The sequence below is a fragment of the Hylobates moloch genome, unplaced genomic scaffold, assembly GCF_009828535.3.
Source record: "Hylobates moloch isolate HMO894 unplaced genomic scaffold, HMol_V3 SCAFFOLD_1, whole genome shotgun sequence".
In the NCBI taxonomy this organism is placed as follows: Eukaryota; Metazoa; Chordata; class Mammalia; order Primates; family Hylobatidae; genus Hylobates; species Hylobates moloch.
In genome coordinates, this window is record NW_026652276.1 from 173,311 (window position 1) to 194,047 (window position 20,737).

The following is a 20,737-nucleotide window of genomic DNA, read 5'->3' on the forward strand; positions in this document are numbered from 1 at the left end:
AGACCCCATCATTTCAGGAAATTCTAAGAGAAAGACTTGGCCGGGCGCAGTGGCTCACGCCTGTATTCCCAGAACTTTGGGAGGCTGAGGCAGGAGGATCACTTGAGCCCAGGAGTTTGAGACCAGCCTAAGCCACATAGGGAGACCCCGTCTCTTAAAAACAATAAAAATCAGCCGGGTTTGGTGGTGGGCACCTGTAGACTCAGCTACTCAGGAGGCTGAGGCAGGAGGATCGCTTGAGCCCAGGAGGTCGAGGCTGCAGTGAGCTGCGACTGTGTCACTGCACTCTAGCCTGGGTGACAGTGAGACCCTGTCTCAAAAAAAAAAAAAAAGAAAAAAAAGACTCTGTTTTATTGAGATAACCACAATGCCACACTGACACTTAAAAAATAACAACTCCTCACCACCACTGGGAATCCAGCCAGTGTCCAAAATTCCCCCATTTCCCCACCATCCATTTTTTATTTTTTTGAAGTCTTACCACGTTGCCCAGGCTGGTCTCAAACTCCTGGGCTCAAGTGACCCTCCTGCTTCGGCCTCCCAAAGCTCTGGGATTACAGGCATGAGGCACTGTGCCCAGCCCCTCTCATAAACTTTTAGAGCTAGTTTGGTCAGATCAGACCCTTGGGTCACGCCATGCCCTGAGCAAGAGCACCTCCTACAGACCCTTCGTCACACCACACGTGCATGGCTGCAAGGCCGGCTTTCACCTCCACGGTCTGGCAGGCACCAGCTGCCTGCGGGGCCTTCTCACCTCCTCATCAGACCGACTGCCCCATGTGTCCCCGTGGCCACAAGATGGGCTCTACCCTCGTCTGCTCATGCCTCAGTCACTCGGCTCCACACCCACCATCTCTGGAAGGTTCTAAAACATGGCAGGCACGTGCCCCTCAGGGCCTTGGTGCTCCTGCAGCAGACTTTCTGCTCCCCACACCCCGTCTTTGCTGAAATGACCCCTCAGGGTCATCTTTCCAGCCCTCCCGGCACTCCCAGGCACACCCCATGACCCTGCCCTCCTCCCCAGCGCTTCCTGGCTCTGAGGGGCCATGGGCTGAGTTTGTTCCTTCTGCTGCATAAGTTTTATGGGGCAAGGCTTCTCCTGCCCTGGTCACTGCTGTCGCCCGGCAGGCACGGGGCACAGGAGGCATCTCCCTAACAGGTTTGCTAACTGAATGACACGTGACGGGTGGACAGGCAGTGCCAATGAGACCCACCGTGGTCACTACTCAGAGGAGCCTGGGGCATCTGGCATGACCAGTGTGGCTTCCACTCGGGTGGGCTGAGGCTACAGCGGGGCCTGGGCAGAGCTGAGAGTCCCCCGTTAAACGCAGGACCCCTGCAGCAGCGGCTGGACCTGCGCAAGCCCCATTGTCTCAACAAGTCCAAAAACCCAGGGCTCCCAGAAGGGAAAGACCACAGAGTGGAAAGCAGAATGCCTCAGGACCTGCCCGGAGCCTCGCCAACGCCGGACAACAGCACAGAAAAGCCTCAGAGCAACTGCACACAACTGCATATCCGGGCCAAGCCATCGAGCCACACACCTAAGAAAGGGTGGTTTTGCTATCTGCATAAAACAAAGGCCAGATTACCTACCTGTCGAGCATGAGCCAGAACGAGGTACTGACAGACACGCAAGGCCTCTCCTAAACCTGTCCCAGGAAGCTTCTGGAGGTGACTTTGTAAACACAGGACCAGCCCCGCCCGGCCCTGTCCTGGTCATGAACCCAGCTCTGAGCATTAATGTTCAAGGCACAAGTCTAGGACTGGACCAGGCTGTGGAGGGGCTGGGGACTGATGTGCAGATGGGGGCATTGGGGACAGTCCGCCCTGGGGGTGGCGTGGGGGATGATGTGCAGAGGCTGGGGGCGTGGGGGACAGTCCGCCCTGGGGGTGGCGTGGGGGATGATGTGCAGAGGCTGGGGGCGTGGGGGACAGCCCGCCCTGGGGGTGGCGTGGCGGCTGGTAGAGAGGTTGGGGGTGTTGGGGGCAGCCTTCCTTTGGGGTGAGGGGCTGATGTGTGGAGGCCGGGGTGTCAGGGTCGCCCTCCTGGGGGTGGTGTGGGGGCTGCATGACTCTGCCACTCCAGCAAAGCAGCCAGTGTGGGATGAGGGTCCCCGCCTGCACCACCAAGGGCGGTTGGGCTCACGTTCCCGCCCCATCTCAAGCAGAAGCTGAGAGAAGCCCCGGCGGCCGTCCTGCTCTTTCTGCTGGGAAAACAGACAGACTGGCTGAACAGCTGCTTCAGCCCAGGCCCCTGGATTGGAAGGTACAGGAGCAGATGCAGCCACCGCGATCACCCACACAGAACGCAAGGGAGGGTGAGCCTCTGTTCGTGTGGTCACTGGGGCCTGAGGACTGCTTGTTACTGCGGCAGAACGTAAGGAAGCTGACTGTCACAGTCCACTTAGAAAAATGCAGGAATGGCAGGCAGAGACCTAGGAAGGGCGCACACTTGATCATGCCTCTCAGTCAACAGAGACGGCATCACACAGCTGCCATTCGCCCAGAGGATGCCCCTGGGCTGGGCACCAGGACACACGAGTGAGCCCAGCCGACCGCACCCCAGCCCTTGGGAGCAGACACCGTTTTGCCCAGAAGCACTGGAATCACGACAGTCAGGCGGCAAAGGTGAGGGGGGAAGATGGTAAGGGCAACACCCAGGCTAACACGAGCCTGGAATCAACTAAGCAGGAGTAAAGGCCTGCACTCACTGCCCAGGCCCCGGTGATGGTGACCGAGGGCGCCTCCCACTGCCCAGGCCCCGGTGATGGTGACCGAGGGCGCCTCCCACTGCCCAGGCCCCAGTGATGGTGACCGAGGGCGCCTCCCACTGCCCAGGCCCCGGTGATGGTAACTGAGGGTTCCTCCCACCCACGCCCTGGTGACGGTGACTGATGGCTCCCACTGCCCAGGTCCTGGTAATGCTGAGCGAGGGCTACCACTATCCAGGCCCCGGTGACGGTGACCGAGGGATCCCCCTGCCCAGGCCCTGGTGACGGTGACTGGGTCTCTCACTGCCCCAGGTCTTGCCCCTCCTTCCTTTGGCCTCAAAAGGCCAAATCACCTGGCAACACAGTCAACGCCCCTTCCTCTGGAAAACTGCCCACCCTAGGACTCCCGAGGTCCAGGCTAAGCCTCCACAGCCCCAGGGGCTCCTCCTGCCTCCACTCCTTCCACACAACTCTATGCGGAGCTGCTGCTGATTGGCCGCTGAAATACAGGCTGCAGGGGACCAGCAATGGGGCAGTCCCCTTGCTCATCCCATAGCACGGGGTTGGGGAGGAACATGGTGGGGAAGAAGTACTTTTTAAATATTAATGAAAACGGCCTAGACACCAGGAATACATTTTCCATCCAGAGAGGCTACTCCCTCAAAGCCATGAAACCCAGTCACATTTCAGCCACGTTCCACACTGTCTAGGCTGCACCAATGACCCTCCAGGCATCCCGAGACAAGGCTGGACTGGACGGACAGAGAGGGGGGACCTGCAGGCAGAACACAGGGCACCTTGACTTTCCTCTGGTCGGTGGCCATGGTCCCATCGGTCACCAGGCCAGAGTTCAGCGCGTGCTCCAGGAAGTGGCCCAGCTTCTCAGCATCGTGGCCTGCGTTGGAGCCTGAAGTCTCGATGAGGACGTAAAACGGACTCTCTAGAAGTGAGCAAGGAAGGCAGAGTGAGCAGAGGCTCCGGCTGCCAGGGCAAGAATCAGGGCTGCTCGGGCAGAACGGCTGTAATAGAAACCACTGATCTTTTGTGGTCAAGAAAGACCCAGGCAGCCTGCGGAGTACACAGCTCTCTGGCTAAGCTGACTTTCAGAAGGTTTAAAAAGTCGTCTTTGGCCGGGCACAGTGGCTCACACCTGTAATCCCAGCACTTTGGGAGGCTGAGGTGGGTGGATCACCTGAGGTCACGAGTTCGAGATCAGCCTGGACAACATGGCAAAACCCTGTCTGTACTAAAAATACAAAAATTAGCCGAGTGTGGTGGCAGGTGCCCATAATCCCAGCTACTCAGGAGGCTGCAGAGGCAGGAGAATCGTTTGAACCCGGGAGGTGGAGGCTGCAGAGGCAGGAGAATTGTTTGAACCCGGGAGGTGGAGGCTGCAGAGGCAGGAGAATCGTTTGAACCCGGGAGGTGGAGGCTGCAGTGAGCCAAGATCGTGGCATTGCACTTCAGCCTGGGCCACAGTGCGAAACTCCATCCCCCAACAAAAAAAAAATTATTGGCTTTTTTCCCAGCATAAAAGTAAAACATGCTTACAGAAAGCAACATGGGAAAACAAAAAAAAGTAGAAATGGAAAGTCTCCCAGCTCACCAAAAATAGCCACTTAGTTCCTTCCCGTCCTTCCTGCAGAAGATCAGGAAATCTGTGTAACTACAAACCTTACACAGGACCAGGGCAGCCTATTCTTTGTCCTAAATATGTTAAGAGCAGCTTTCTTACACATGAGCCCACCGGCCACTCCATGCTCCGCCCGGGGACCCTCCACCCGCCCGGGGACTCCCCGCCCACCCGGGGTCTCTGAGCCGTCCCATGTGTCCAGACGTGCAGAAGCAGCTGCAGGACCAGCTGCCCCCTGTGTGAGGGGTCAGTACCTTGCACCGGGCTGGCCAGATGGAGATGGCGCCCGACCAGCTGCATGCACACAGCATCCATGAACTCGAATGCAGACAGGATCTCGCCCAGCATCCCTTTGCAGGTGCTGAAGGTCTGCAGAACCTCAGCAAAGCCTGGGCAGCCTGAAACAGGTCACAGCACGTCAAGCACCGCACAGAGCCAAACCCAGCCCACCCAAGTCCCCCTTCAAAGCAGCAATATCAGCCTGACTCATGTGGGTGGGTGAGCTGGGCAGCCATGAGGAGTGCGAGGACTGGCACTGCAACAAACAGCCCAGGGTTTGCCTGGCAGGTGCACGCCTGGTGTCACCACTAGCATCTGATCAGGAGAGGCAGGTGCATGCCTGGTGTCACCACCAGCATCTGATCAGGAGGGGCAGGTGCACGCCTGGTGTCACCACCAGCATCAGATCAGGAGGGGAAGGCGCCAAAGAACCACACAGCACCTGAGACGGCAGTGGGACTCAGAGGGGGCATATCCTGGGATTTCTGCAAACACAGAGCCAGCAACAGGCAGCCTTTGGGAATGGCTGCATTTCTCTTAACACAATCAGCACTCAGGTCTTCCCTGCACTTGGGACCTCATCCAACAGGCGTGTTGGTGCTCCAGGGTTGGGGGGGCTACCAGCGAGGCCGCTGCCCTGGGGAAGCCGATCCTCAAGGGCAAAGATGGAAAGGAACTGAGTGGAGGTGTCTACAGGCGGGCAGCCCCAGAGACGCTGCAGTAGGAGGGGGCCTGTGCCCGTCTTTCAGGGCAAGACAGGGAGGCAACGTGAAGGCATGTGGATATCAGAGAAGAATTTTCCAGAGAGAAGGTCTCACAAGTGCAGAGCCTGGGGGCAGACACCTGCACTGGGTGGCACAGGAACACCTCAAGGCCTGTGACCCGAGCACCACGTCCGGGTGTGGCTGCAGATGCGTAGAGGGCGGGGGTGTGGGAGGTGGCGGTGGTGTTGGAGGGTCTGACGCGTAGAGGGCCGGGGTGTGGGAGGTGGCGGTGGTGTTGGAGGGTCTGGCGGTGAGGACTCGGCATCTTGCTCAGAGCGGGTAGGAAGCCCCAGGAAGTGGGACAAGAGTGCCTCGTCGGAAGTCGCTCCAGCTGCAGGAGGGCAGGAGCCAGGGCTGGCCGGGGCCCTGGAGAGCCAGACCGAGCCCGCGAGCATGAGGGACACCAGGGCCAACCTCACAGGGGCCTGTTCTACACGGTTTGAACGTGGGTGTGGCACAAAGAGGCGGGTGACTCCTATCTGAGCGCTGGAGGTGGGAAGAGCAGGATGCGGCAGCCGGGCTGGCCTCGGGCTCCCAGGACCACAGGCGGGCGGCACACAGGTGACTGCAGTCGGAGTGGGATCAGAGCAGAAAACAGAAAACGTGGATGAAGAGGAACCACTGATCCAGATGGCACTGCCACCCAGAGAGTAAGTCGGCAGAAGCAGTCAGGGCTGCCCCAGCCGTTCCGGGGTCCGGGGGTGAGGAGCTGCACCAGGGGCTGAAGGTGGAGGGTGGGCAAGGAGGGGGTGTGGGGGCAGCATCACAGGCCAGGCTTGTGCCACAGGCAATGGGCGAGAGGGGCAATGAGAACTGACGGCTGGGTTGGCTGTGGGAGGACAGTGGCAGCCATGGTGGGAGGGGCACCGGGGAAGTGGGCAAGGCCTGATTAGGGCAGATCCAGAAGAAGGGGCCTCCACCCAGCAGCAATGGGCTAGGCCACGTGACCCAGTGCCCAGTGAAAACACCACAAACGCTGGACCAAAAACACCAAAGAAAAACGCTGAAGAGGCTGGCGCGGTGGCTCACGCCTGTGATCCCAGCACTTTGGGAGGCCGAGGCGGGCAGATCACTTGAGGTCAGGAGTTGGAGGCCAGCCTGGCCAACATGGTGAAACCCTGTCTCTACTAAAAATACAAAAATTAGCTGGGCGTGGTGGCAGGCGCCTGTAATCCCAGCTACTTGGGAGGCTGAGGCAGGAGAATCACTTGAACCAGGAGGCGAAGGTTTCAGTGAGCCGAGATCATGCCACTGCACTCCAGCCTGGGGGACAAGAGTGAGACTGTGTCTCAAAAACAAAAACAAAAACAAAAAAACGCTGAAGAGCATCAAGAGCGAGGGAAGAGCCTGACCTGGGGGCTGAACAGCACCAAGCCAACGCTCTCGGCCGACAGCCCTTGCCCCGCCAGCTGGTTTGGCCTCAAGCTTCCCAGCCTACCCAGAGTGAGGAATCCAGGAGACCCCCACAGGGCCACATCTTAGGAGTCAGGGCCAGAAGCAAGCCTGTCCCAACCAACTTGCCCTGAAGACTGCAGGGGAAGTGGCTGAACACAATGAGAAAAAGGCAGAATGGAGCCAGCGCAGGCGCTCATGCCTGTAGCCCCAGCACTTTGGGAGGCCAAGGCACGAGAACTGTTTGAGCTCAGGAGTTCAAGACCAGCCTGGGCATCACGGGAGACCCTGTCTCTATAACACAATTTAAAAAATTTAGCCAGGCATGGTGGTACACACCTGGTCCCAGCTACGTGGGAGGCTGAGGCAGGAGGATCCCTTCAGCACAGGAGGTCAAGGCTGCAGTGAGCCACCATTGCACCACTGCACTCCAGCCTGGGTGACAGAGCGAGACCTTGTCTCTCAAAAAAAATACAGAAGAATAATGTAATAAAAAAAAACCTCTCCTGATAAATCATGACCATGGATCAGCCCTTCGCAGCCCTACACTGACCTGCTGCCGGGGAGATTCACAGAATTTCATCCTGTGAACTTGGTCACTCCCAGGCTGAACAGACACAAAGCCCCCTAGCAAAAGCAAAAGCAAACCCTCTCTGGAGGAAGGTACCTCGTCTTTGGCATCTAGGAACCCCTACAAATAATTTTTCACACATAATGAGCTGCACACTGCCAGATAGCCAAGCACACAAGAAACTAAGGAGCCAGGAGCATGAACCAGCAGAAACAACAGACACTAAAAGCAGACCACACAGGCTGGGTGCAGCGGCTCAGGCTCACACCTATAACCCCCACGCTTTAGGAGGCCACGGTGGGAGGACCGTTTGAGCCCAGGAGTTCAAGAGCAGCCTAGGCAACATAATAAGACCCTGTTTCCACACACAGAAGTTTTTGTAATTACCTAGGCGTGGTGGTGTGCACCTGTAATCCCAGCTACTCAAGAGGATGGCTTGAGCCCAGGGGCTATGACCACACCATTGCACTCCAGCTTGGGCAACAGAGTGAGACCTTGTCTCTAAAAAAAACTTTTACAGACTACACAGACTTGAAAAAATGGAATTGCCTGATTATAAAACATCATAAAAAATTATTCAAAGTTTTTTTTTTTTGAGACGGAGTCTTGCTCTGTCACCTAGGCTGGAGTGCAGTGGCGTGATCTCGGCTCACTGCAACCTCTGCCTTCCAGTTTCAAGCGATTCTCCTGCCTCAGCCTCCCAAGTAGCTGGGATTACAGGCGTCCGCCACCATGCCTGGCTAGTTTTTGTATTTTTAGTAGAGATGGGGTTTCACCCCGTTGACCAGGCTGGTCTCGAACTCCTGACCTCGTGATCCACCTGCCTCAGCCTCCCAAAGTGCTGGGATTACAGGCGTGAGCCACTGTGCCCAGCCTAATTTTTGTACTTTTAGTAGAGATGGGGTTTCATCATGTTGGCCAGACTGGTCTCCAACTCCTGACCTCAAATGACCCACCCGCCTTGGCCTCCCAAAGTGCTGGGATTACAGACATCAAACTATGTTTAAAGACACAAGTGGTGAGCTTGAGAATACCTAGAATAGAAAACTATAAAAAGTAACATTGCAGATTTAAAAAAAAAATAAAACTTTCAGAAATGAAAACTTTCATAATCAAAATGTAAAACTCAATGGACGGAGGGAACCACCCACGGAGGGGTTCAGCAGCATATAAAACACAGCAGAAGAGGGCATTCGTGAACTGGAAGACAGGTGAGAAGAAACTGCACGGAATGCAGCAGAGAGACACGATGATGACAATATGGAGGGCAGATTAAGAGACACAGAAGACGGACTGAGACACTCTATGCTGAATCACAGTCCCAAAAGGAGAGGAAACACAGGCAATATCTGAAGCAATAATGGCCAAGAATTTCTAGAACTGGTAAAAGATATCAAGCCACAGGTTTAAGAAATTCAGTAATTCCAAAGAGATGAAAAAGAACATATATACACACATACCACACACTGAAAACTTTAGAAGATCAGAAAGAATGATCTTTAAGTGGCCCAAGGCGGGCCGGGAGAGAGGCAGAATCCCTTCACGGCAGCGGCTACCGACAGCGAAAGTTCCCAACAGCGAGGAGGGCAGAGGACGGCGGGCCAGCATTCCACCCGCATGAAAGAAAACAAACGCCAGCCGGAAGCCATGCGCCTGCGGAAAACAGCCTTCAAGAATGAGGGTGAAATAAAGGTATTTTCAGACACAGCAGAAGTGAGGAAGTGGTCACCAGGAGACTTTACCGCAGGAAATGAACGAGGATACGTCCGCAACATATCCCAAACGGAAGATCGGACGCGAGAGAGTGGAGGGCAGAGAAAGTGGCCATAAAATAATAATCCTGGTGAGGCTGTTTAAAACACGGAACACACATCACAAGAAGAAGACGTAGACGGCCGAGGGAACAGGCACGCAGAGTCTCGGCCTCCTCCAGGGCTGCCCAACCTTCCGGCAGCTCAAGACACTGAACTGGGAGTTGGTGAGCTAGACCCGCCACCTCCTGTGTGAAGACTGCTGGGCTGTGCGACTTCTGAACTCCTGAGGAGAAAATGCTGGATAAACCCGCCCGATTCAAATGGAGCAAGAAAGGAGCCGAAGGCAGGTCCCGGGAGAACCAAAGAAGTGGCTGTGAGGGAAGCAGGCCTGTGGAGACGGGGCAGCAGGCAGGTCTGCGGAGACCCCCAGTCTGGGCTGACTGGGGAAGCCCCCCATGCAGGAGGGAATTCTTTATCCCCGCTGTAACTAAGAGTGGTGTCCTGAACTGATGCCAAATGACAGCATGCCCCTCAATCTTACGCCACAAGCTACTTAACCAACACGATGGGGTGAAGGAGGCAACACAAGCCTCGGTTTTGTTATGAAATGAAGTGTCCTCTGACCAGAGACAGAGAGAGGCCTCACTCCACACCTTTACCCGTGACCACCAGGAAGGCCAGGTCCTGGATTCCTGATTCCTTTGGAAGCAGAGATGTCAGGAGACACAGGAGCCAACTGTCCTGGGGGGGTCCCTCCGTCCCCTTCCTCACACCCACAGCGGCACCATCAGAGCAGACGCTCGAGCCCAACCGCCCATCTCAAGACACCAGTCGAGAAAACCCACCGAGGAAAGCCACGTTCACAGCCCTGGGCTTGGGTGGACACAAGATGGACACCGCGGTGATGACCCCCAAAGTGCCCTCCGACCCAATGAACAGCTGCTTCAGGTCATAGCCCGTGTTGTCCTTCCTCAGGGAGGTCAGGCAGTCCAGGACAGTGCCGTCGGCCAGCACCTGGGGGCGAAGAGAAGCACGTTCACCCACCTGCCAGCCTCCTGACAAGACGTCAGTCACCTCCGGGGCCAGGTGTCACTTCTGCAACAGCCTGAGGTCATGCCAAGAGGCTGAAGGATGGACTTTCCTCCCGTACGAGTGACACCCCTCCACACACGGTACCTCACTGCCCGGGGGGCATGCCCGGGGTGGGCACACACAGCACCTCACTGCCCGGGGGGCATGCCCGGGGTCGGGGGCAGTGGGGAGGCTCCCTGGGAGTGGGGCATGGGCCAGTGAGCCCAGCCCAGGACCCAGCCACCTCCGGACCCACCAGCCATAAGGCATCAAAGCTCCCGAGCTGCGGGCCTCTCCGAGTCCTGTGTGCTGGGACTGTCAGTGGGAGGCTTATACAGCTCGTGAGTGCAAAAAAGTAATTTACGATAAAGATAATCAGTGGCTGGCCAGAAAAAAAAGCTACTGGAGCGTCACAATTTACTGGATGGCAGCAAAGCATGGTTTTGTGTTTGCTTTGTCCACTTGGGTAAACAGGACAGACAGCTCTGCCTGTGACACTCGGCTGGCGAGGGTGCAGGTAAACAGAGGGGCCCTGGAGGAACAGTGGGCGGCAGAAGGTCACAAAGCTGACCCTGGATGAGCTTTCCTTCACACCCGGCTCCCGGAAGCCCGCCGCTGCCGGGGCGGTGTCCCCTGTAACTGCATCCTCTCTGTGTGGCCCCGAGGCAGTGGACACAAAATCACCCTCTCGTGGGAAGACAGGGCAGGGCCAGGCCTCCCTCAGGATGGGGGTGTAAGTAGCCTGCATGTCCTTGAGGGGCCCCATGCACCTGCGCCACCACGTGGGCCCACGAGAGCCGTGAGAGGACACCCCGTGGCGACCTCTGCACCAAGCAGCTGCCCCAGCTCACCACTTCCAGGCCCAGGACAGTCCCGTGCAGTGAGCCGTAGCGAAGAAACCGCAGGCCTCCGGCATTGGTTGCCACGTTTCCCCCGATATGGCAGCTGCCCTTGGCTCCTAAGTCCAGCGGCATGATGAAGTCCCGTTCCTCCACGTACCGGCTCAGCTCCTCCAGGACGCAGCCCGCCTGGCAAACCAGAATTCCTGCAGAGAGTGACCAGGCTGCCGCAGCACTCGGCTCCCAGTGGGCCCCCGGGCTGGTGGGTCCCACCCCCCGTCCTGCACAGGCAAGCCACCCAGAAGGAACATCAGCCTCAGCGCCAGGGCCGAGGAGAAGAGGCGCCCCCACATCGCTGGCCCAAGGATGAAAACGTCCGGGCCTAACGGGACCTTTATGATTATAGTGACACAGAAGAAAAATGGGTGACATGAAAAGAGGGGAAAAAACTTCCCACCCCCACACACGCTCGTGGAACGGAGTAGAAGAGGGAAGATTCTCAGCTGGGGCTGATCCTGCCCCTGGGCACGTGGGACAATGTCTGGAGACATTCTGGGTTGGGGGCGCCACGGGCACCTTGTAGGCGGAGGCCAGGGATGCTGTTCAACACCCTACAGTGCAGGCGCCCGACCACAGAGTGACCGGGGCCTGGAGCCCGGCCTTGTGGGGAGAGGATCCACTCACGCCTGCCACGCCCTGACACCCTGGGTCAGGATCCCCTCACACCTGCCACGCCCTGACACCCTGGGTCAGGATCCCCTCACACCTGCCACTCTCTGCACCTCACACACCTCCAGAGCAGGATGGAGTCGGAAGGGACCAGAGTGACAAGCCCTCACCAGCAGGCACGTCTGGAGGGGCCAGGCGAGGTGGGGCCAGGCAGCCAGACTACAGACGCTGGTTCTCTCCCCAGCGCCACACCCACCCAAGCACCCCACAGTCGCAGACGCTGGCAAGGAAGAACTCCACCAGCACCAGGAGGGATTCCTGGGCCCCGACGGGAGGCACAGGCTTACCAGACACGCTGTGGAAGCTGAGGACCTGGTTCATGCGGACAGTGGAGAGGATGATCTCGTCAAAGACGGGGACGCTGCCACCCACCATGCCTGTGTTGCCCCCCTGTGGGTTCACGGCCAGGTTCCTCTCATGGCAGTGCCTGGGATGAGGACAGGAGGGACATCGGGGCTCTGTCCCCACCCCCCACGCCACCATCCCCAATGACACGCTGCAGGACCAGTGCCTGACCCCAAACCCTGATTACCCTGCCCTGCCTGCAGCCTCAGCGGGGACTCCTCCCCACCCCACGCATCTGCCAATCCAAAAGCTGTGCACAGGGAGACGGAAGTGGAGGCCCCGATTCTAATGTCCTACAAGGCTTCCCTCAAGGGACAGAACGTCCTACACGCCCGGCTCTCATCCTTCCCATTCACACCGTGCTCACAGAGGGTCCAGCTCAGGGCTCCTTGACCGCACTGCCCCCACTCCCTTCCACCCTCCGCCTGCATCTCCCGACCCTTGGCCCATCATCCCCCAGATGTGTGCCCAAGGATACCTCCCTCCCAACCAGTCTGCACCTTTGCAAAGCCCCAAAGCCTTGAGCACACCCAGTGGGTAGGGGTTTGGAGAAACCAAAGTTCCGTGCCCTGGGGAGAGGAATCTGCCCACGTACATGAAATCAACCCTGGAGGCAGCAAGCCCCAGGGATGGAGTTTAACAGAGTAAGTGCACATTGCCCCAAAGCACCTGCTGAGGATGGTCTAAAGCACTGTCTACAACCATGGAAACCTGGAGACCAGCGCCGCCCTGTAGTGTGTTCATGGGGGAGGAGCTTTGCTGTTACAGACGGTGCCAAGAAATGGGTATGGGCATTGCCAAATGGGGGGAAATGATTACACAACACAGATGCATTGAGACAGCACCGAAAAACCACAGAACACTGACACACAAACCAAGATGTCATCAGCTGGCTTCGCACCACGTCACCCCAGCTGCCCGCAGGGTCCATAAGGAAATGACCCACAGACAACATAGAACGGCTCGGGGAGCCGGGCGCCACCACCTCACCTGAGGATGTGGGACACCTCCTCCGACGTCCGTGGCCTCAGCAGCACCTTGCTACAGCCTGTGACAGGAAGGAGACCCTGTGAGACAGCGTGGGGGGAGCTGCAGATGAGGCCAGTGGTCGCTCGCCCCAAAGAGCGAGCTTTTTTTTTTTTTTGGAGACGGACTCTCACTCTGTTACCCAGGCTGAAGTGCCACGATCCTGACTCACTGCAACCTCTCCCTCCCAGGTTCAAGCGATTCTCCTGCCTCAGCCTCCCGAGTAGCTGGGATTATAGGCACCCACCACCACACCTGGCTAATTTTTGTATTTTTAGTAGAGAGAGGGTTTCACCACGTTGGCCAGGCTGGTCTCGAACTCCTGACCTCGTGATCCACCTGCCGCAGCCTCCCAAAGTGTTGGGATTACAGGCGTGAGCCACCTTGCCCGGCCCCCAGAGAGTGATCTTATTTGGGAAGCTGAGGAGGGAGAATCATCTGAGCCCAGGAGGTCGAGGCTGCAATGAGCTATGATCGCAACACTGCACTCCAGCCTGGGTGACAGAGCGAGAACCCATCTCAAAAAAACCAAAACTAGGTCCCACGTGGGAGGTGGCGGGCCAGGCACTGGGCAGTGCGCAGAGGTGGGTGAGGCTGGGCCCATGGAGGAGACTCCCACAGGCCAGGCATTGGCAGCTCCGAGGTTGCCCACCCACTTGTGGTGAGGTCGGCTCGGTCCCATGGTAACAGGGTGTCTGCAGGCTTCCCTCCTGCCACGCCACCACACTTCCTTTTGTGATGTGTGTGCACCTCACAAGGAGACGCTTGAGACTACATGGACAACCTGCTGCTCCTCAAGCTTCACCCATTGACATCTTTGATTATCCTAGACCAAATCAGTTACTAGGGTGGTTGCCAAATGGTGATTTTCCTAACTCCATCCGTCCACCTACATTTCCTTTTCTTTTGAGACAGGGTCTCACTCTGTCACCCAGGCTGGAGTACAGTGACACAATCACAACTCACTGCAGCCTCAACCTCCTGGGCTCAAGAGATCCTCCCGCTTCAGCCTCCCAAGCAGCCGGGACTACAGGTGGCTGCCACCATGCCCGGCTAATTTTGATATTTTTAGTAGAAACAGGGTTTCGCCATGTTCCCCAGGCTGGTCTTGAACTCATGGCCTCAAGCAATCCACCCAACTTAGCCTCCCTAAGGGCTGGGGTTACACGCATGAGTCGCCGCGCCCAGCCTCTTAGCTGACTCTGCCACGAGGGAGGGCTTTCCCCTCACTCCCACTGACGTGTTTATGTAGCTGCTTATTCACAGTGATGTGGGCTCTCGGCTTCTCATTTTATTTACTGGACTATAAGTCTTGGCTGCCTTATTTGCTGAATGCCTGGATGTGACCAGCAAGAGCCGTCTAAGTTAGTTGGCCGGTGCTGCTAACCACTGCTGCCCCAAGTGAGCAGGCGTCTTTCTGCCTTTGGGTTTCCTTGAGACGACTTTCCCAGGTGATGGGGGCTGCAGAGAGGCAGCAGGTGCAGTCACAGGTACCTGTCACCTCTTCATGGAGCTCTGAGAACCAGGCTGTGGTGTCCACCTAACTTTTCTGATTGGAAAGCCACTTATCTCTCTTTCATCAAACGAGCAATTTTTGCAGAGGGGCCTGCTGGGCGCCTGGGCCTCGGCCCAACACTTCAGCACGGCACCTGAGGGAACTCTGGCACCTGAGCTCACGGTGTCCCTGTCCCCGAGTGGGCTCAGGGGCCCCAGGACTCATGGCAAAGCTTTCGACTCGGGCACACTTGTGACGCGCCTGTGGCAGGGTTCTCAACACAAACATGAGTACCCCCCAAGAATGCAGGCCAGGCCGCGTTCCAGACACAGAATGAGGACAGAATTTCCCACTCCTGTGATGTTTACCTTCTAACGGGAAAGATGAAAAGGAGGGCTCCCTCCCGGTTGTCCAGTGTTAACGATGGGAGCCCCACAAAGAGAGAGGGGGCCGTGGGGGCAGAGCCGCCAGAGGTGACGCAAGGGCCCAGCCTGTTTTCACACCGCGAAGCTCCCACCTTCCCGCCAGTGCAGGCGTGCTCACTAAACGTCTGCAGTATCCATCCTGAGCAATGGTCTAGATTTTTTAATATGATGCTTAATGAGTTTTCAAAAGTCTAGACAAGCTCTCTCTCCAAAAGCAAGCCACATGAAGGGATAATTCATCTAAAATTCAACAACTAAGCCTCACATCAGCAAACACCTACTGAGCAGACATTCAGGACCAAACCTGTGGACTCAAAAGATGAGTGAAATTCGGCCTTGCCCTCACCAAACTCAGGGCAGCAGGACGCAGAGGAAGGCGCCCTCCCACAGGCGCACAGAGACACCAAGGGGCGGCCCTGCAGCAGGACAGGGTGTCCATGTCCACGGATTCCCAGAAAGGTGCTGACCAGAGAGAGGGGACCCAGGGGGACAGCCAGTTCTTGCCCAGTCAGGCTCAGGCAAGGCAGAGGAGAGGAAGAGTATGGTCACCCCTCAATCTCAGTTACAGCTTCCTCCCTGCTCCTGCAAGCCCCGGGGGGGCCCCCTTGCCCACTAGGGCAGCAGCGGCATAGCCCAGGGTACCGGCCTCCGAGCAGGACGGGAGCACGGGAACCCAAGCCTTGTGCTCAGAGCTCATGCTAGGTTCCTGCCCCACTTACCCACACGGCGTTCCTGAGGCAGTGACTCCAAGTCCCATTTTGTAGGGCATGCACTGAGGGTCATCTGCCTAGGGCCACCCAGACAGCAGTGCTGAGCCAGGACTGGGGCCCGACTTAGCCAAGCCCAGGGTGGGCGTCCATCCTCACCTGCCTCCGGGGACAACATTCGTGAGCCCGCAGGCCCTGGGCCATGGTGGGCGCTCAAGGCGGCAGCTTGAGATCGCCCCAGAGGGGCCCTTACTTAGGGGCAGGGTGAGGGTGGGGGCCCTTCCACTCAAGACAGCTCCTACACAGTGACCATTGGTCCAGCGATTTCCAGTGACTCCCAGGCTTTCTGCAGAGAAAGAGCTGCTTCCATTAGCTGAGCCTAGACCCCAGTTCAACTTGCTAACTTTCTGAACTGTTTTAACATACACTGCACTCCCAGATTACACGGTCTGGAAACCTTCTGAGTGTTCTTAATAATTTCAATCTTCTACAAGGGCCAACAAAAAAGATAAAAACAATTCCAGATCTTCCCAATGACAGCACACCCTACATTTAGCCCCAGGACCTGGTGCCAGTGCTACAGGTTTAAATACATCATTTTGTTGTAAATTCAGAGTCAACCGATTCTCTTCTACCTCACTTTACTATTTTAGCAAGAACACCAGGTGGATTTTTTCAAGTTGTGTAAGCACGTAGGTTATCTCAGAAATCATTTTCTTTTTCTGTCACCCAGGCTAGAGAGCTGTGGCACTATCACAGTTACCGCAGCCTCAACCTCCCAGGCTCAAGCTGTCCTCCCACCTCAGCCTCCCAAGTAGCTGAGACCACAGACACATGCCACCACACCCGGCTAATTTTTAATTTTTGGTAGAGATAGAGTTTCTCCACGTTGCCCAGGCTGGTCTTGAACTCCTGGGCTCAAGCGATCTCCCACAGAACTGGGTTACAGGCGTGTAACCCAGCTGTAGTCCCAGCTACTCAGGAGGCTGAGACAGGAAAATCGCTTGACCCCAGGAGGTGGAGGTTGCAGTAAGGGGAGATGGTGCCACTGCACTCCACCCTGAGTGACAGGGCAAGACTCTGTCTCAAAAAAATAAATAAATAAAATAAGAGAAAACTGGGCACTGTTACCAAAAGGAAGTGCCAGCCCCAGAGGCTGAGAAGTCCTTCATTCGTGCACAGACTTGTATGCCAGTGGGCAGGAGTGCAGTGGGAGGAGAGGAGCAGGCATGGCTGGCCAGGAGCCCTGCATCTTATCTGATGGGCTCCAAAAAGATACGTCCGCTTCCCAATGCCCCAAGACCTGTGAATGGGACCTTATTTGAAAAAACGGGGCTGCTGGGCACGGTGGCTCATGCCTGTAATCCCAGCACTTTGGGAGGCCGAGGCAGGTGGATCACAAGGTCAGGAGATTGAGACCACTCTGGCTAACACGGTGAAACCCTGTCTCTACTAAACATACAAAAACAATTAGCCGGGCAAGGTGGTGGGCGCCTGTAGTCCCAGCTACTCGGGAGGCGGAGGCAGGAGAAAGGCGTGAAGCCAGGAGGCAGAGCTTGCAGTAAGCCGAGATCACGCCATTGCACTCCAGCCTGGGCGACAGAGCAAGACTCCATCTCAAAAAAACAAAAAGAAAAAACGGTCCAGCTAAGTGCAGTGGCTCATGCCTGTCATCTCAGCACTTTGGGAGGCCAGTGTGAGTGGATCACCTGATCACCTGGTCAGGAGTTCGAGACCAGCCTGGTCAACATGGTGAAACTCTGTCTCTACTAAAAATATAAAAATTAGCCAGGCATGGTGGCGGGCACCTGTAATCCCAGTTACTTGGGAGGCTAAAGCAGGAGAATTGCTTGCACCCAGGAGGGGAAGGTTGCAGTGAGCCAAGATCGCACCATTGCACTCCAGCTTGGGCAACAAGAGGGAGACTTCAACTCAAAAAAAAAAAAAAAAAAAGGAAAAACGGTCTTTGCAGATATAATTAAGTTGACAGTACTGAGATGCGATCATCCTGGATCAGGGTGGGCCCTCAATCCAATAAGAAGTGTCTTTATATAACTGGAGAAGAGTCACAGAGAAGAGAAACCTGTATGAAAAACAGAGGCAGAGACTGGAGTAATTTCGTACCTGGGGCCACCAGGAGCTAGAGCTAGAAGAGGCAGGAAGGAGCCTCCTCTGGAGGCTTTGGAGGCAGTGGAGGGAGCGCAGCCCTGTGATACCCTGATTTCACACTTTTGGCCTCCAGAGCTTAGAGAATGAACTTGTGGGGTTTGGTGGGGAGGGGAATTCTGTTTTGTTTTAGAGATGTAGTCTTGCTCTGTTGCCCAGGCTGGAATGCAGTGGTGAGATCACAGTCCACTCTTGAACTCCTGGGCTGGAGTAACTTTTTTACTTTTTGTTTTTTTAATCCTGGGCCGACTAATTTTATTTATTTATTTTTATTTTTAGAGGTGAGGGGGGCGGGGGTTCTGGCTATGCTGCCCAGGCTGGTCTTAAACTTCTGGCTTCAGCCTCCAGGGCAGCCGAGATTACAGGCAGAGCCACTGCGCCAGGCAAACTTGGGTTGTTGGCAGGGCGGGGTGGCTCACGCCTGTAATCCCAGCAATTTGGGAGGCCGAGGCGGACGGATCACGAGGTCAACAGATCGAGACCATCCTGGCCAACATGGTGACACCCTGTCTCTACTAAAAATACAAAAATTAGCGGGACATGGTGGCGGGCGCCTGTAGTCGCAGCTACTAGGGAGGCTGAGGCAGGCAAATCGCTTGAACCCTGGGGGCAGAGGTTGCAGTGAGCCGACATCGCGCCACTGCACTCCGGCCTGGCGACAGAGTGAGACTCCATCTCAAAAAAAAAGAAAAAAACAAAACAACAACAAAACTTGGGTTGTTCTAAGCGACTCGTTCGTGGTCATTTATTCCAGCAGCCTGTGGCGGTGCCCACGCCCCTCTCTTCGCAAGGCTGGCACCCGCACCCAGCTTGTTCTCAGCCCGCTTTGAAGCCTCCACGGGAAGGCGCAGGGGAGCAGGGGAGCAGGGACGCGGCCCCGCCGCAGCTTCCCAAGCCTCACCCACCTCGCAGCGTCCGCAGCCAGTCCACGTTGGGAGCCTGCAGCGCCTCCGGGTCCGTGACGACCCCGCCGGGCACGATGCGCTCAAAGGCGGCCAGGTCCTGCTTAGACACCGTGGAGAACGGCAAGCGCCGCACGGGGTAGCGCTCCCGGGTCAGCGGCACCTCGGGGGTCCCAGGGGCGGAGCAGCAGCCCCTGCGGGCCAGGGGGCCAACCGGCCGACCCCAAAAACCCGCGGCTCCCGGGACACCCCGCAACAGCCACGCGGGCCACGCCAGCGGCCGACGGGGCAGCATCGCCGCCGGGACGGAGACCTCGGGCTCCTCCTTGGGGGGGGCTGGTACTCGGGGCCCGGAGGCGAAGGGCCGGGAGCCGCTGGCTGCGCGCCTGGAAGTGGCCAAGGGAATTTCACGTTTTATGCACGTTGTACAAATTGAAACACGCTTGCAGAAGCAGGGAGGGGGCAGGAGGGCAGCGAAGGCTCCGAGCACCCGGGCCCTCCCCCAGCGCGGGCCGGAACCCCGCGAGCGCGCGAAGCCCCACGCAGCCGGCCTGGACCTAGCAACGCGCAGGCTCGGGGCGGCCTCGCCGGGACCTTGCCCAGGACCCCGATCCGCCACGCTCGCCCCCGACTGGACCCCGCGGACGCGCGCGTGTTCCACGCGGTCACGTGACGAGCTGCAGCGCCGTCCCCTTCCCCCCACAGGCACCGACTGGCTGACGGCGCCCGAGATCGCGCCCCGCCACCCCGACCCGCGGCTGAACCGCAGCCCGGGACCCCCAGCCCAGCGCTCCGCGCGGCCGCGCGCACCCACCCACGACCACGTCCCGGGCTCCAACCCGCAGCGTCCGCGGCAGGCCCAGAGCCGCCGAGCAGGAGTGGGCGGGGAGACGCCGCGCCTGCGCATTGACGGCTCCGCCCCGCGGCCGAAGCCCCGCCCCGCGCGCCTACAGTCCCCGCCCGCCGTCCAAGCCCCGCCCCGCGCGCCTACAGTCCCCGCCCCGCCGTCCAAGCCCCGCCCCGACTGGCACTGGAGGGTCGACGGCCACTCCCTCGTCCTGCGTTCCCTGAGGGCCTCCGGCGCCCCGGCTGTCGGGCGCATCCCTCCAGGTAGAGAAGGGACTAGGCTGAGCGCAGCCCAAGACGCCCAAGCAGCAACTGGAGCGTTCCTCAGAACGAGGCCCGGGACGGGGGCTTGGCCGAGGGACCTGGGGGCCAGCCCGCTCCTCCGAGGCCGAACCCGGGGGCGCCCCTTTCCCCAGCGGCCTCCCCCAGCTCCTGCACGGACCACCCCTCCTGGGTCCCCAGCCTTAGCTTAGGGGGCAGCTGCCTCCTGCAGGTGTTTTCTTGCCTCCGTGTCCCCTTCTGCCTGTTCAGCCCTCCGTGCCCTCAAACCCTTTGCACACCTGGGGAGCTCCTATCCTCCTGACGCAGTAACTGCTGTCCCGAGGAGCCTCCCGGCCTGGGCTCCCCTGCCTGAGGCATCGCCAGCACTTGTTTTGTGGTTTTTTGAGACAGGGTCTAGCTCTGTTGCCCAGGCTGGAGTTCCGGGGGTGATCTCAGCTCACTGCAACCTCTGCCTCCCGAGCTCAAACCATCCTCCCACCTCAGCCACCCAAGTAGCTGGGACTACGGGCGTGCGCCACCACGCCCGGCTAATTTTTTGTTGTTGTTGTAATTTGGTAGAGATGGGGGGGGTCTCATGTTCTGCCCAGGCTGGTCTCGAACTCCTGGACTCAAGCGATCCGCCCGCCTCGGCCTCCCAAAGCACTTGTTACTTCAGCTCACCCAATTCCATAGAACCCTAGGGGGTGCAGACGATGCAGATCTCTGAGCAGATGAGGGCAGAGAGCAGGAACCCACACTCGGCCCGAGGCAGGACTGCGGAGCTGTGCAGGAGGTGGAGGCTACGCCCGTGACAGCAGATG

General features: G+C 57.8%; 1 protein-coding gene across 5 annotated transcripts in view; it reads right to left on the reverse strand.

Annotated features, from left to right (window-relative positions):
• The window catches only part of D2HGDH (D-2-hydroxyglutarate dehydrogenase), a 30,773-nt gene extending 11,075 nt beyond the window's left edge, over nt 1-19,698 (reverse strand). Inside the window, exons 1-8 of one of the 5 annotated variants that reach the window (XM_032761044.2) lie at nt 19,624-19,698; nt 18,813-19,195; nt 13,079-13,136; nt 12,031-12,170; nt 11,027-11,220; nt 9,950-10,118; nt 4,599-4,742; nt 3,509-3,651 (exon numbers count right to left, since the gene is read on the reverse strand). In XM_032761044.2, coding sequence (XP_032616935.1) covers nt 3,509-3,651; nt 4,599-4,742; nt 9,950-10,118; nt 11,027-11,220; nt 12,031-12,170; nt 13,079-13,136; nt 18,813-19,104 — 1,140 coding nt within the window. In that variant the 5' untranslated portion in view covers nt 19,105-19,195; nt 19,624-19,698. Of the gene's footprint in view, nt 1-3,508; nt 3,652-4,598; nt 4,743-9,949; nt 10,119-11,026; nt 11,221-12,030; nt 12,171-13,078; nt 13,156-18,812; nt 19,196-19,623 lie in introns of those variants that run through there. The other 4 variants (XM_058436311.1, XM_032761065.2, XM_032761075.2 and 1 more) reach the window with 4 other exon arrangements.
• Nucleotides 19,699-20,737: the final 1,039 nt, after the last annotated feature.